At 41.9% G+C, this 16,406-nt stretch overlaps 1 protein-coding gene across 7 annotated transcripts in view; it reads left to right on the top strand.

Annotated features, from left to right (window-relative positions):
* MAP4K4 (mitogen-activated protein kinase kinase kinase kinase 4) overlaps positions 1 to 16,406 on the top strand; it is a 143,166-nt gene that overhangs the window by 118,650 nt on the left and 8,110 nt on the right. For 3 of the 7 annotated variants that reach the window (XM_065741131.1, XM_065741133.1, XM_065741129.1), the window contains 10 exons: positions 48 to 154; positions 1,100 to 1,251; positions 1,936 to 2,033; positions 3,310 to 3,485; positions 4,004 to 4,124; positions 5,277 to 5,468; positions 7,848 to 7,965; positions 8,246 to 8,416; positions 11,690 to 11,833; positions 16,092 to 16,226. In XM_065741131.1, coding sequence (XP_065597203.1) covers positions 48 to 154; positions 1,100 to 1,251; positions 1,936 to 2,033; positions 3,310 to 3,485; positions 4,004 to 4,124; positions 5,277 to 5,468; positions 7,848 to 7,965; positions 8,246 to 8,416; positions 11,690 to 11,833; positions 16,092 to 16,226 — 1,414 coding nt within the window. The remainder of the gene's footprint in view (positions 1 to 47; positions 155 to 1,099; positions 1,252 to 1,935; positions 2,034 to 3,309; positions 3,486 to 4,003; positions 4,125 to 5,276; positions 5,469 to 7,847; positions 7,966 to 8,245; positions 8,417 to 11,689; positions 11,834 to 16,091; positions 16,227 to 16,406) is intronic. The other 4 variants (XM_065741135.1, XM_065741134.1, XM_065741132.1 and 1 more) reach the window with 2 other exon arrangements.

The following is a 16,406-nucleotide window of genomic DNA, read 5'->3' as shown; positions in this document are numbered from 1 at the left end:
CTTTCTCTCCTTTTCATGGACATAACACAGTCTTTTTTTCTCCCAAGGTACCTGTGAGAACAACGTCCCGATCGCCAGTCCTGTCCCGTCGTGATTCTCCACTGCAGGGCAGTGGGCAGCAAAATAACCAAGCAGGTCAAAGAAACTCCACGAGGTTTGTCAGCTTGTCCATGTCCATGCCTTTCCTCTCTTGGAAAAAAAAGGTTTTATGGGAAGCTAGGCTCTTTCTCAGAGAGCTTTTGGCATATCTGTTAGATGTGAAAGGAAGAACATTTTCAGTTTTTCCCCTTTTCAGTAACAGTTAATTTCCCTTGGTGCTTCACGTGTGCCAGCAAACACTGGATAAATTTCCTCTTGCCTCTCCTTAGTGTTTCCTGCCCTGTAACTTTTGCAATAATTTCAAAGTATCCTTAATATTACTGAAAAATGTGGCTATTGGTGAACGTCATCCCTTCTTGAGCAACAGGTCATCTTGGGTTACTGTGGGGTTTACTGGCAGCAGTAGTGTTTGTAAGATCTAAATTGAAGAGATCTGAGAAACTTTCCAGCCTCTCAGCCAGAATTAGACTTTAAGAGAGGCAGAAGCATCTGTAAGCTGTAACACAGAATGCTGGAGGTCAGGGGGGAGGAGAAAGGCACTGCTCCTAAATCTCAGTAAAGCTTTATGGACAGGCCACACCAGAACTGGCTCACTGGGCATGGCTGAGAGTATTCTAAGAGGGACAGGCAATTCCAGCTTTCTGGCTTGTACTTGGCCAGGACCCTTCTGAGCCAATGTTAAACCTGCTGCTTCCAGCCTAAGACATCCGGTTGCTTTGGGTTACGTGAGAATGACAGGTGGCCAGTTCTTGATAAAATGAATAGCTAATACCTACCTACAGGTTTTGGGGGGACTATCTCAAGTAAGGTGATAGTTATTTCAAAGGGAGCCACTGCTTGAGTTGTGAACTATCATTGGTGCTCTCAGCTCAGTGTTAAGCGTTCTTATATATCAGTTATTAGCAGAACACTGTGGAAGAATAAAGTTAGCATTTAAAAACAGGAATCTGAAGTTCTGAAGTGCATGACCAAGTGCGTTTTCTCACTCCTCTTGATACAGCAATATAGAGCCTCGCCTGCTGTGGGAAAGGGTGGAGAAGCTCGTACCAAGACCAGGCAGTGGCAGTTCTTCAGGTTCAAGCAACTCCGGCTCACAGCCTGGTTCCCACCCCGGCTCTCAGAGTGGGTCTGGAGAGCGGTTCCGGATGAGATGTAAGTCCTTCCCCACCCACCAGAACATAGGGTTTTTTAACCTACTGAGCCGTGTAGCACTCAGTAATGAAGGATTGTAAGCATTGCTGGGAAAGGCTTTTGAATGTACAGTACTGAAGATAGTTCAGCTTCTAAAACCCCCCTAGTCTATGCATGCCTGCTTGGGAAAGGTGGACAATACAAATGCATCAAGGATCAATGAAACACCTTCATAACAACGTGTTCATTCACTGCTCCATCTCTTGATGTATGTTGTCTATCACCCTAGTGGTTATTGAATGGGTGCGGGCTGCTAGGGATGGGTCTTAGATAGGGGCACATAGGGTGCCAGTGCAAGTTATTCAGCCTTTGGCTTCAGTCAAATTATGCAGTTTCAGTCATTTGCAAACACGATTTCTTGCGCAAATGAGACAGTATTTACAACTGCTTTGATTCACAACTGTGTGACATTTTATGGTCATAGGTCAGCTGCACCTATGGAGGTCAGAGTTTAGGAAGAATTTTTTGTATAGTCCTTGAGAGGAAATGTAATAATGAACAAGTGAAACTGATGTATTGCTGTCACACCCTGCCTTGAAATGCCTTCTCACCTCTCTTCTTCACTCAAAAGTAGAATAAGAAAACATACTGTACCTTTCTGGTGAACCCCTGTTTTGTTCTGTTTTCCTGTCCTGGAATGTACAGCATCATCCAAATCAGAGGGTTCACCGTCACAGCGTCATGAAAGCGCTCCTAAAAAGCCTGAAGAGAAAAAGGAGGTCTTCAGACCTATCAAACCTGCTGTAAGTTGCATCTACTTTCCCCTGTCCTCCCTCACATTCAAATAGACCCCAAAAATACTGTGTGAGCTTCCATTCCTGGTGTCACTGAGGGTGAACTTCAGCTTGAACTGAAGTTTGCACGCCTGTGGGCCTGGCAGTACTTTCTTGGCTATGCAGTTGCCTTTATACATCACAGTACCTTAAGCAGTAGTGTTCTCCCTTGGGAATTTATTTCTGCTCTCTCAGTCTGCTTCCTTCCTAACCTTCACGTTCTTTTTCTTTCAATCCTGTGTTTCCTTGCTGTGACTGGACCAATGATAATGCATTTGACGTGAATGTACCAATGCTGTGTTGAATGGTGCAGGGAGAAGTGGTAAGACCTTAAAACTTTGCTATTTCCTCTGAAAAATTTCTGATGATTTCTTCATCTGCTTGCTGCTATGGTTAATTGCAGTTCTGTGTATACTTAGGTTCACAGGTTTTTGCAGTACTTTGAACTTTCCCTACAACTTCTTTCACTTGCTATCATGACTCTAGCGCCTAAATCTCACAGTTAACACTGTTCTTTAAAGAAACATAGAGGGTTGGTCTTTCACTTCTGGGAGTATAATATGTGAAGTATTTGCCATAAACTGTATTCAGCTAAATAAATCATAGCTACACAGGTTGTACTGACTGCAAACCTGTTTTACTCACACCTCCCAGTATGTCCCATACTGTTCGACAGGTATTTGTGACTAAGTCAGTGCTAAAGAACCTAACTGCTCAGATGAACGAGGAGCAGCAGATCCATGAACCTGAAGATGAGTAAATAGTTGATCAGCTACGTGCAGTTGACCAAGTACACTGTGCCTTGTGTGGCCCAGTAACTCTTAAACTCTGCTATCTCACTGCTGAGAGTATCTTGTGATGGATGGCTATTAACCTGTAGAGTTAAGAAAAATGAACTGCAGCAGTCAGCCACTGTGTCAAAGTAGATCTGGGTGCTTATGTAAGTCTTTCATATGGTGTAGTGGGATAAAGTGAAGTCATAATCAGGATAGTTTGGAGTCAGATTTTATTATATACATATTTTAGTAATATTGTAAGATCTTCTCAGGTTGACTCTTTAAGTGCTTTAATTTCTCTGAAAGTGTGTTTTGATGACTGTCAGGAATTAATAAATCAAAGGAAACAGTACTGCTGTGGAAACACGGCAGTGGACAAATGAGCGAAATCGGGCTCTAATTCACTGGGGCTGTCTTGCAAACTGTTCTCTGTTGACTGCAACACAATTGTTTCCTACTTTTCCTGTCAGGATTTAACTGCGTTGGCAAAGGAGCTGCGAGCGGTAGAGGACGTGCGGCCCCCGCATAAAGTGACGGATTATTCATCCTCAAGTGAGGAGTCAGGGACGACAGATGAGGAAGATGATGATATGGAACAAGAAGGAGCAGATGAATCTACTTCTGGACCAGATGATGTCCGAGCAGTGTTAGTTCTGTGCTTTGCTTCTGTTTTTCTACTTAGGGGGTTGAAGGAAAAGAACGTCGGACATATTGTCCTGTGCATTAGTTCTTTCAACTTTTAGCAGCCTGTAAACAAGGCATAGCAGCCTTATGCATTCACAATTTCAAAAATCTTTTCAAAATCAAGCTATGTATTTAGGAGCAAAGTTATCAATATAAGTCATTAAGTTATTTCTGCAACTGCAAAATAAGTTTCTCAGCTCCTCAGGAAAGTTCCATGGCCCCACAATGGAGTAGGCTGGACTGTGCTTCTACATATAAATTATATCCTTTCCCCCTTCACTCTTTGCATTTGTAGTTTCAGCAGTGTTTAACAAATTCTAACTTGTTTTTGACAGAGAAGCTTTTGTAGGCAGGTTATGTAAATATTCCACTCTGGTCACAATCTTAAATTAGTTTTGACTGTACCTCAGTGTGGAGCAGTGGAAGTTGGGACACAAATACTCTTATCTCATCCTGATTATTTTTTTGTCTGGCAAATAGGTCAACACTGAACTTGAGCAATGGTGAAACAGAGTCTGTAAAAACTATGATTGTCCATGATGATGTGGAGAGTGAGCCTGCCTTGACTCCTTCTAAGGAGGGCACCTTAATTGTCCGACAGGTATTGCTTTTCCTTCTCTGTGCAGTGTTGCACCTTTTCTGTGCTCATTAACCCACTCGCTCATTCACCCATGCTGTTTCTACATTATATTCGTTGTTTGTATTATCAAGACACAGCTCTAGTGAATTTCAGATGAGCAAGATGTTCGATGCATGCCAAGAGGAGAGTAGCCCTTCACCCTTTGCTGCTGTTTTGCATGCTTTCCAGTGACACCCATGGCAGCACCATGCAGAGTACCTCAAAGTCTGTGGGAGAGAATGGTAGAAAAGCTGCAGGTGTATGGAGCTGGTACCTGGAGCAAGAAATTTAGTTTAGTTTAGTTTTACCATAGAATCAAATGCGACTCTCAGGAGTGGGGCTGGGAGGGAGGCTGGAGGGGAACTATACAGGGCTGTAAAAAAATTCTTCCATAGTTGAGAGCATACAGACCTCCCAGATAGTGCACGCACTCACACACACAAATTCAAGTAGGGAAAAGGAGAAGCAAAGGAATGGTGAAGCAAAGAGTGTGGACAAATCTAGAGGGCTGTGTTGTTGCCTTTAATCGTGAAAATATTGCATTCTTGTGCTTGTGAAAGATAACAGTTCCCTGCCTTTAAATGAGCTTATGTTAATGAGCGTGTTAGCTTATAGGAGTTTCTCCAGTAACCACATTTTCTGAATTTCACAGTTGAATGCCAGTTTCTCCATTGAGCCCTCTGGTTTGAAAATTAAGATTTCATGCTTATTGTTTTAAATAGTTAGGTGAAGTCATTCACCAGACAGTCAATGTTCATATCTCTGTAGGATTTAAGTTGATTTTAGACAAAACGGTAAGGGAAGAAATCCTCCCTCACCCCCCAAAATGTGCTTGTCTGCATTGTGGCAGAATACTTACCAGTGCAGTTCCTTTCATGTTAATTTCTAGAACTGCCTGCACAAGTCCACCACGTGAGCTAAGCTTCTGCTGCCAGGAAGGGTGAGAATTTGCAGAAGTCAAGTAATGCTGCCCACTTTCCCCTTCAGTCCAGACATCAAAGCATAGATAATCAGCTTATTTAAAAACTAAATGTAAAAAGGTAGGAAAAGAGCGAGGGAGAGGAGAGAGGTTGTTAGGGATATAGACCTTTAAGCAGCACTTGAGCAAGACAAGTGTGCCTGTTTTTTCTACAGAGTACAGTTGACAAAAAGCGTGCCAGCCATCATGAGAGCAATGGCTTTGCCGGTCGCATTCACCTCTTGCCAGATCTCTTACAGCAAAGCCATTCCTCCTCCACTTCCTCCACCTCCTCTTCCCCATCCTCCAGCCAGCCGACACCCACCATGTCCCCACAGACACCCCAGGACAAGCTAACTACTAATGAGGTATGTCTTACACCACAGCTGGCTGCTTTCGTAGGGTTATAGCAGCATTGCCTAGTAGCTAGTTTGCAAAGGAACTCCAGCCAATCTCCCCTGCTTTTTTTTTCTGTCACCTTTGCTCCCACTCCCAAAATAACACATTTCAGTTCTCTGTAAAAAGCCCTTAACTCTAGAGCAGTCCCACGCCAAACTTGCCAGTTTACTATTTTTGCTTCCTCTTAGCGAGTCGTTAATTGCATGGCGTTTGTTTTAATCTAAACTTGACTGCTGTATATTCTAGACAGTATTCTTTATTTTTTAATTCTGTTTTATTCTGGGAGCAGGCTAATTGTGAGCAGTGTGCCTCTTAAAATTAGCAGTTAATTCTTTGTCAATAGAGGCTGGGTTAGTAACTGCGCACGTATAAAATCACTTGTGGAAACTCACCCTTCGGGAGAGGAAGCCACCGTGGAGGGATTTTTAAAACTTTATTGTTACCACGTGGCATTGAGTGAACACATCAGGTGTTACCCAGGAGGTTTTAAAATCCTTAGCTATTATTGCTTTGGAATAATGAATGAGGAAAATGTTTGTGCTCCGAGATGCAGCTGTGTAAATGTTCTCTCCACCAGTACTGTGTCTTGTGTATGTTGGAGAACTGAGGCTTTCCCACTGGGAAAGCTCCCTGCTGCTGTCCTGGGCTGGCCCCAGGGCACTGACAGGAGCAGTGCCTTCCCTCAGTCACCAAGTGCTGCTAGACAAGCTCGTCCCTTCATTATGTGTGTGGCCCCTTGCAGCACAGGAGATGCACACGTGAACAAAGGGCACTGTTCCCCCTTTACTACCTCCAGCAGTCAGCCTGGAGCCTGGAGTGGCTTCTCTGCTCCCACTGGGTGGCCAGCCTGGCATTCAGGGAAGAGCCTCTGTCTGTGTGCAAACAACAGTGGTACAAGGGGAGAGAAGTTTGTGGAGAGGAGTGGCTCCTTCTCAGTCTGGAGCCATCCTGCCCTGTAGGTATTGGAAGTGCTGGGATGGGAGAAACGGATTGCAGTTAGTTGGGTGGGCCCTTGGCAATGCACGTTTTTACCGTGGGTTCAGAAATGCTTCTGAACTCTGAAACAGGAGGGTGGGTAGGAGGGTTTCCTCCAGGAAGTTCAGTTAGCGTAATATTTCATTTTCAGCTATGCTTTGTCCGTCTTTGATCTATGTAAAAGCACACTCTTGTAGGTTACAGAGATCAGGCGATGGATCCACAGATACGCTTGTTCCTTGCTTTGATCTGAGCAGTAAATATGCAGGGTTTGGTTAACTCAGCCTGGTAGGCGGAGGCAGTGACAGTGGCTGGTGGTGAAGGAGCCTCTTGGTATTTAGCTGTGCAGGGGAGGGATGTGCTCATAAGACCCATTGCTATCTTTTTTTTTGTGCCACGTAGAGGCTTAGGAGGATCAGAGGTTGAAGATGATTGTTGATGATGAAGTCTCTAACTGTATTTGCATAAGACTGAGCAAAAAACTCAGTACTGCTTGGTATAACTCACCCACATGCACACCCTTCGTATATATAATACATCTATATTTTAACTTGTCCCATTCTGCTTCAGTGTGCAATGTCACTGTAATACTAAACTGGCAAGAGTCGTTAAGTTGTTTCATTTCCACTTTTAACAGTTCATTGTTTTCACTTGTCTTCTTCCTTTCTTTATGTATTTTTTGTGTTTTGACCATATAACTCAGCAAGCACCAGTGATTTTGTTCACTACATATTCATAGCTCCATATCACCGTTTGCTACACCTTCTACACTAATGAGCCCCTTTGTTCGATACAGGTTTAATACTTTGCTTTGTCAAGTAAAGGTGGAAGAACCTGCTGCAGCTTTCTGGCAAGAGGCTCAGGTTAAACAAAATAGGGAGATCAAACAGCAGCAGACAGTGAAACATAAATCATCACAGAAGTAAATGTTTGATCGCATATGGTTCTGATTTTGTTGCACAAGCCAAGAGATCAAATTTCAAAACTTATTTCCTAACTAGCTCATTTTAGGAGATTCTGAAGTTGAGTATAGTGGACAGCTTGAAGTTAAGGTAGTGGACATATATTTAAGCAGATTTTTAAAGAAGAGGCATTCCCTTGCTTTGTGCCTGATCGTAGGGGCCACTCAAAAAATCTTTACTAGCAGCTGAGGTGACAGAGATGAACATTTAGCTAATTGCATTTTGCTGTAACATGTGCTGTGTGCACATGTTCAGGTGCGGTGCCTGCAGTGCATTATGTTTCTGTAAAGGAAGTATAAAATCTTGGGGAGGCTCTGTGGAGTAATTCTGTAGTGGCTTTAAAATGTTGGTTGTTGTTATCCTTGCTTTCTATTGTCATTAATATTAATAAAGTTGAAATTTACATTGCAGACTCAGTCCGCTAGTAACACACTCCAGAAACACAAATCTTCCTCCTCCTTTACACCTTTTATAGACCCCAGATTACTACAGATTTCTCCATCTAGTGGGACAACTGTGACTTCTGTGGGTAAGTAAAATAGCTGAAGACCGCAATTGAAAAAGGGTTCAGTTACTTCAGTGGCTCTTTAAAGTACTTCAAGTGTTACCATCGTGCTTTTTATTTGATTTGCAGTGGATTGCATAGTTTTATTTCTTTTTTCTCATTTACATTTCTTACAAAAAGAAAGGCTTGCTCTGTATTCTCAGCTGTCAATTTGGGTTGTTTGTTGTAAGGAATGTATGGCCGGAATCTACCACTTAAGGGATACTACATGCACTTTACTTTTTTCTTTTTTTTTTTTTTTCAGTAGGATTTTCTAATGAAGCAATGAGATCAGAGGCAATAAGGCAAGACCCTACACGGAAAGGATCAGTGGTCAACGTGAATCCTACAAATACACGACCACAGAGTGATACCCCAGAGATTCGCAAATACAAGAAAAGATTCAATTCTGAGATACTGTGTGCTGCCTTATGGGGTAAGAAAGCCTGTTCCTCACTTGCCTCCTGCAGTGCTGAAGAGCAGACATGCTATTATGACCTTATGGTCTTGGGAAGCACCTCTCTCAAGCCTTAGCTATTTCTTTGCATTTTTTCAATGCTCCTTTACATCTTTTCACTGCAAAAATGGATTGTTTTATGGTGTGTTGCTTCTGCTTTGATACGATTTCTTACTTCTGTATAAATGCTTCTAATGGTCTCTCCCTAACCACCTCTAGTACATTTCTTACCGCTTTTGGGAAGCTTTGAGGAGCTTGTGGTGGTCTTTGCATTGTAGACCTGGTGCACATAGGGTATTCCCTTTCAAAAAGAGCCATCTTGATGCTGATATCACAGCACTTGATGAAGATGTGTTTCGTAAGATGACTTTCTGCCTCAGTCATCAGTTTATGTAGGAAGAGAAGTGTAGGAGGAACACTTTCCAGCATAGGACTTGGCTTTGTTTCTTTTAAGGTGGTTAGTGGCACAGAGAAGCTGGGTGTTGGAATATCAGCTGACCCAGTATGTCTGGCCTTCTTAGTCACAGGGGCTAACTTTTAACAGTATCAGACAGTTAGTCACTATTATATGCTGGTAAAAGACTTAGGGCAGTGCCTGTGTCCTACTGCAATGTGAAACTGCTGCTACGGGGCCAGGCTGAAAGCTTTTATTTGCTGTGTAACTTCTCTGCCAGGATCCATGGGGTCACCTGAGGTTTTTCATTACCTAGATGTTAAGTAGTGATGCTTCTGTATCTTATGCAGATGTTTATATAGTATTCTTAAAGTGAACACACTATTGGTGAGTATGTGTGTAATTTTGAAGTTTATGAAAAAGAGGTTTGGCCATTCCCCAGAGATGCATGGTGTGTGTATAGGTAGAATGGGACACTTTTCTCTTCTACGTTTTCAAAGCAAAATTTCAGTCATCTTTTGAGGTTATCTCCAGCACTTCTTGTTTTTCAAAACAGAATTGTTGACCTTTCCCTATTGCTTGCAAAGCCATCTCAGTTAAATACTTTTTGTGACACCTTATCCACTTCCTATCTGTGTTTTTTATTTTCTGAGTTTACTGTTAAGAATTTTTGCCCCCATGCTACTTCTGCGTGTATTCGTATGAATAATTTTCTGGTAAAACAAGGAAACTTGTGCAAGTGTAAGCTTTCAGACTCTCAGAGGCAAAGAGAAGTCATACGGGATCAGTAAAGATGACTCACTGTTTCTCTGATCTGGCTTGTTTCGCCAATAGCAATTTGTGTTAATGGTTTAATATTTCTTTGATCTATATATCTGACTGTTACGGTGATTTAAAATGTAGGTGTTAAATCTAAGATGTTTTTCTTTAGCTGCAACAAAGCACTTTCTTGTTGAACATTTATTGCTAAACTGATGGTGGTCCAAGCTTGGTGCACATGCTTATTTCTTGATAAGTTCTAGCTTCCTTTTCCCTTAAGCAAATTAAGTCACTTTGTAGTGATGCTTCTTATTAGAAAAGAAGAGACTTGCTTTGCTTTGTTTCCCTTTACCAACGCTAATGCCAGTGTCTGGTAGATTTCTGGTTGTATTAGTTCTGTGACACTACTTCTTCTAGCACTGAGTGGTGAAAGTTAATGACATGGAAGTAGTAGCACAGACTTTTACACCCAGGCTCTGCAGAGAATCTGTGCCTTTTCAGGAAACATTTCCATGTTTGAAAAATCAGAACTGTTTAATCATAGAGTGGAGGTAGAAGAAGAGCTCAACTGGCTGTGAATAAAGGCAATGTCTGCATTTTAAAATGCAGGTGCTGTTTGCCACCAGCATGGTACCTCATTAGTTTCATCTTGATATAGCTAAGGGAAGGAGTTAGGGATGGGCACACCTGTCAACTCAGAGCAGAAACAACTGTAATGCAAAGGCAGCAGGCGAAGAGGTGAGGGTGGAGACACCTCCGTGGTTTCTCTCTTCCATCCAGAGATTTTTGAGAGTGTTCCAGCGCCATCATCACCTCCTGGCTGTGTCTCTGCTCCCCCATAAAAACTTGTCTGCCTTAGGAAACAGTTGGTGCACCACAGTACAGGGTGATTGTGCCCTCCTTTTTGCAACTCTTCCAGTGCATGGTAGAGAGGGTGATGTTTAGGTGGCTTTCCCACATGCCTTGGAGGTGGGCTGTTTTGGTAAGCTTCTTCAGTGCTGTGAGAAAGCATATCATTGCTGTAGATGCAGGCTATACTGAGATGCAGACTCCCATGGGTCACATGCTTCATTAGAAAGGGTTTGTTATGTGATCGGTTGGTGTATGACCATTGGCACTTCTATAGCTATACCTAGGGATTAATTGTCTGTCTAGAGATTAAAGTATTAAGTGATATAATTATGATTATCTTGTGTGAGTTTCTCTTTTATTGCTTCATTATTCTAATATGCTTATATTGAGATTGCAACAGAGAAGTCTAATGGAAAACAAACCATGCATGTGGTTTGCTTTCCATTCCCTGTACTGCATTTGACCTATCTCTGCGCAGTTTGTGGGCTCTGGGACTAAAACACTGTGGTAATTATTGAAAGTGGTTATGAAATTTAAAAGTAATTATATATTAATAGATTTTAAAGCCTTTTGATGTAATATATGTGTTGTATACACATATACATTAAAAGAATGCAATTGTTTTTAAGTACTAAGGTCCCATGTACTGTTGAAAAGGTTTCCAGTGGATGTGTGGACCTTTGGAAGGTGTCCTGTCTTTTTCATTTATACTTGCTTGACCTGTAGGAGAGATCAATAGAAACATTATAATTTCTCTAGATTCAACATTCAAATGGAAAAGGTTGTTGGGAAGATGTGGGCTGGCCCTGTGTCTGTCCCTTTACCAGAAGGGCCGTGCTACAATTCAGTCCTACCAATAGAGCCCAAGCTCCTGACAGTGCTTTTTTTTTGTCCTTATCTACAACATCCTGTTTCCAACCCCCTACTAAACAGTTAACACTTCCTTCAGCATATATATTCTTGGATATTGTTTCATGCCACCCCCCCCCATCTCCAATGTTAGCGTGACTTTTTGTTTGGGAACTGATGCTCCAGAAAGTTCCCCATGGTCTTCCAGTCTTCCACTCTCTTATATGCTATAATTTGGTGTCAGCAGTCACTGAGCCCAGATAATGTACAGTAACTTGAGATCATTCAGGTGCAGTTAGACTTGCTCAGGACAAGGCAGTTGCTACATAAAGACATAATTTCATCAGAGCATGTGGAAAATCTATCTACTAACTTGGATCTCTTTTTGTTTCTTCTAGGAGTGAACTTGTTAGTGGGCACAGAAAGTGGTCTGATGCTGCTAGACAGGAGTGGTCAGGGGAAGGTTTATCCGCTCATCAATCGAAGAAGATTCCAGCAAATGGATGTACTTGAAGGGCTAAATGTCTTGGTGACAATTTCTGGTAATGTTAACTGTTCTGTGTGATTTTTCTTCCATCTGGCATGGCATGGCATGAAGCTTTTCTTGGCAGACTGTGTGTTGAGAGGGAAAGTCTTAACTTGAATGAAGTCAGTGAGCTTTCCATCATTTTGTTCTCTTGAATCTGCTATTTGTTTCTGCAAGTGAATCATTTTCTCCATGTACCCTGTGCATGCTTGCCCTCTGTCCTTCCTCCTAAATTTGTTACAGGTTTAGAGGAAACATTCTTTTGTCAGAGCTGTATGTTAATGTAGTGTGATGCTTGTAGAAATGACATTTCTTCCCGTCTTCTGCAGTTTCTTGCAACCTGAGCTGTTTCTAACCAAAACATTATTTGCTCCTGGAGTTTAAACACATCTTGTGTGTCTAAATATGTAGAATGAGAAATGCTCTTACAAAGTAGAGAATTAAGAATAATGAGAGAGAGAAGAAGAGAGAATGTTATTTGTGTCTAACGGGGCGTGGGGAACTCAATATATATGCGATGTGGAAATTGCCAACAAGAGGAGGTGGCTTGATGCTCCTTTCGTCCTTTCCTCTCACTGGATGCCACTGCAGACAACTCAGCAAAGAGGGATGAAGGGCGGTGGTGATTGTTGTGTTTGTTTTGTGTGCACTGTTGGAAAATGTGTTTTATAAAGCTTGAGGTTCCAGACTCCTTGGCTCCAGAGAGTTATTGCGTAAGGTTATTCTGCCATTAAGTAACTTGATGTGGTGCACTGTTAATCTTTCTTCACAGGTGGTGTTCAGCCATTTACTTCATTTTTTGGTTTGGTTTGTTTGGGAAATCAGTCATAGCTATGCTGTGCTATTGAGAGAAACAATATTGAATGTCATTTCACAAAATGGTCAGTGTTATTCATTGAAGCCACTAAAAATGTTGTTGATGCTTCAGAGCTCGTCTTACCCTGTTGGATTCTCTCCCAGCTCTTGTACAAAAGGACACACACCTAGACCATGTGTTAGATGTATTACAACTGAAAAGAGCCGTGCCCGTGCTGGTGTTGCAATGCTTAGTTCTCAGCTCCAGCTATGCCATGAAGTGTTTAAAAAGAGAAGGTGAATCAGGGAGGGTTTAAAAAAAAGCAACCTGTTGTGTGTCCACAGTATGTTAAAAATATAAGCTACTTGAAAAGCTTCATTTGATAGTTTATTCTGTAGTAGACCTTATAAACAAAAATACTGTGTAATCCAACTTGTGCAAAATCTGTTGATTTGAGGCATACCCTACACAGACAGAAGTGCCTGTGATTAAATCTTGTGTGTAATTGTTTTAGGTTTATTTATGTTCGTGTCAGTCATGACTGGAGAACCCTGACACATCCGTTTTCTTTGTTTCCTTCAGAACTATTGCTTCCTCTGTTGAGACACGCTACATTAACCCTTAAGAAATAGGCTGATCTTTGTTTTATGCCTTTGTCTCTGCCCCGTACCCTGCATTTTATGGGAGGATAGTGAAGTACGAGGTGGGAAAGAGCTATTTCTGCTCACTCTACATCTCTCCCAGACATATGTTCCCTCTGCTTTTTCAGGAATCAGTGTGTTTCTGGTGGCAGTACTTGAGATATGTCATCACGCTGTAAGAAGTTGTAGTGCACTAGGGTTTTAGGGGGATTGTCACCTAAAATTTTCTTATAGTGTATCCTCTTCTGAGTTTGAAAACATGAAACTAATTGTTCCTGCAACATAGTTCTCAAATTCAAAGCTTACGTTGACAAGAAAGCTTTTGTTACTGAGCTACTATAGCTGGTTCAAGAAAACTGCAGGTCAAAGCAGGGTAGCTGCACAGTTGTTTAACTCATACTGTTCAGAGGCACAGACATAATTTTGGAGGCTCAGGTAATATACAATGCAAATATATACAGTAATAGTGCTGGAAGAGACTAATGACCTGCATACAGATCACGGTCCATTTGTAGCTCCCTGAGAGCTTGTAGGCACAGCTGGCTGATCTTGGTGCTTGGGAATGTAGGAAAGGATGATGGTGTAGAAGAACTGGTTGGAATCTGCATGCCTGGTAATTAAAAGCCACACAACAGTAAAAACAAAAACTCAATATAGGAAAGGAGGCTTTGCATTTTTGAAATAATGTTTGTGGGAGAACCAGAGCTGGGAGTTCTCAGAGTCACTACTCAGCTTATTTAATGGCTGGAGCAGTTTTCCTTCTTATTTTGTGGCCGTAACAGTTAGACAAGGGGGAAAAAAAGGTTCCAGATATTTGAGAGACCATTTAAATTGAGCGGTGCAGATTTACAAGCAAAAGGATCTAATTCCCCTCTCCAGTATGAATATTAAAAGCGGTGTAACTTAAAATACACACATAACTATGTTTATTTAGCTGACCAGTTGTGCTCTTTTCATGTCAGCCTGCTGGGTGGCTGAGGAATTTCCTGTCCTGTGACCTTCCTTGTGGTCTAGACGCTAAAACACAATGGGAACACACTTCAGATATTTTTCTGTTGTTGTTTTGAAAAATGTTTCCAGCTGGAGAGAAATATCCCACTGCTTATCATGTGAACTGGAAAAAAAAAAAAAAGCCACGTGCTGGGAAATTCCCTTGTGCACTGTTTGGTCTGAATCTTGAGGTTTACTGAGCTGTGGGGAAGCTGAAGCCATATAAACAACTGCGAGATAATTTGCTCTCCCTATTGACTGGAACTTGTGATGGTTGTGTCCTGTGAGCTCTTCCTTGCCCACGGTGCTTTCTGATTTGGACTCTGTTCCCTATTCCAGTATTTCTAAGTGGACCTCTGTAGCTGTCATTCGCAGTATTTTTTTTTTGGGAGGACCTTACTTTGGTTGAAGTCAAATTTGAAGTCTCTTTGTCAAATTTGATGAATGCAGAGTCAGACAATGAATCATATGTTCCCTTTCTGCCAAATGAGCAATAAGGGATAAGCAGAGGTCGGCGTGATGTTGCTTCACATTCTGTTGGGTGCCATCAAAAAAAGAGAGGCTTTTAATATTAAGGAGCAGGTCCAGTAGTTGAAAGCAGGTGTCCAGTTCCTCTTTAAGCTCAATGAACAGATTTCCACTTAGTAGCTGCCTCTTCTGTTTCCCCTGCCCTTCCCCATCAAAGTAATCCTAAAGAAGACTTTTCAGACTGTGTGTCTTTTATCAGGGAAAAGCTGGAGTCAATGGCACAGCCTGTTTGCAAGCTGTGCATCTGCATGTGCTGCCCCAGCCTTCCCAGATGCTTTTCCTGAGGAGCCTGGCTGTATCAGGGGTATCTGCCATAGGGCAGGGGCTTAGTGCCAGCTTTAGGATTCAGCCAAGTGCAGCAGGATGCTCTCAATGCTCAGACTTCATGTCCTGCTGTAAACTGCATCCCCTGATGCCATGTGCTCCTCATTATCAGCAGCTGGAGCCCTGGCTTGGAGCAGCACCTGTGACAAGTTGGGACCCTGTGAGCATTTCTTATTTCTTTTTCTTGCATAGACATTTCATGGAGCATTCCATAGTCTCTCCTCATCAGAGTAGAGATGATCTCTGTTGCGAGCCTTTCTCTGCATTTGAGACCTTTTCTTATTGCAAGTTACATTCTGAACTGTGTACAATACTGTGCAGTACTGTTGTAAAGTGGTTAAATGCTGGAATCATTTAGCACTGTTATTGGTGTATTTCTCCACCAGTTGAATGATAAACAGCCTTAGTAAAAACTTGATCACTTTGTATCTGAGGATGGTGTAAATGATGGGAATGTCCTGGTTTGATAACTGTGCAAAAGTTGTCACTTATGTTCCCTCACTGTATTTATTCTTCTTTGCTGTTGCTTCCTCCTTTCAAACCAGTCCTAATCTCTTCTGGTTTCGCAGTTGATTTGGAACATTGGATTCTACCCTGCTGCTCTCCTAAAGTTTTGTGCAAATATGAACTGTTGTGACTCAGCCAGTACCTCAGTGCAGGAATCTGTTGTTTTTGTTGTGGGATTATAACCCTGTTCAAGTAGAAGCTGTTTTTTTTTTCCTAAGAACCAAGCAGCCAAGGAGTTTTTCGTTTTGTGTTTGTGTGCATCTCTTGCATTTCTTGTCATTGATTATCAGGAAATCATATCTTTAGTTGGAGTCTGGAGTAAAGCTGTTGTGGACATAAATATTGCGGGAGATCTCAATGATTGCAGCAGTTTCTCCTTCACAGTTCTTTTGGCTTGTTCTGTGGGGTTTTCTGTTTGTCAGGGCAGGGTTTTCTTTAGCACTTGTCTTCTTCTGGAGATAAACCATTACTTTTCATTTTGTGGCTAGGTAAGAAGAACAAGTTGCGAGTTTACTATTTGTCCTGGTTAAGAAATAAAATCCTTCACAATGATCCTGAAGTAGAAAAGAAACAGGGTTGGACAACAGTGGGCGACTTGGAAGGCTGTGTGCACTATAAAGTTGGTAAGTAACAAAGCAGTTCATCAAATTGTCTGATAAGAGCTGGCTGAGAAAGAGAACTGCAGTACACTTAGCTGACGGGTTTAAGAGTTGTCTCTGACTAGCCTCCTTATGCCTAAGGACAAACTTTTCTGTTAAAGCATCAGAATAGGTGGCAAGCTACCGAGTTAAACCAAATACGAG

Source organism: Cyrtonyx montezumae, unplaced genomic scaffold (genome assembly GCF_038088225.1).
Source record: "Cyrtonyx montezumae isolate F1298 unplaced genomic scaffold, pur_monq_1.0 scaffold_3, whole genome shotgun sequence".
Taxonomy (NCBI): Eukaryota; Metazoa; Chordata; class Aves; order Galliformes; family Odontophoridae; genus Cyrtonyx; species Cyrtonyx montezumae.
This window is presented reverse-complemented; position numbering and strand designations above follow the sequence as displayed.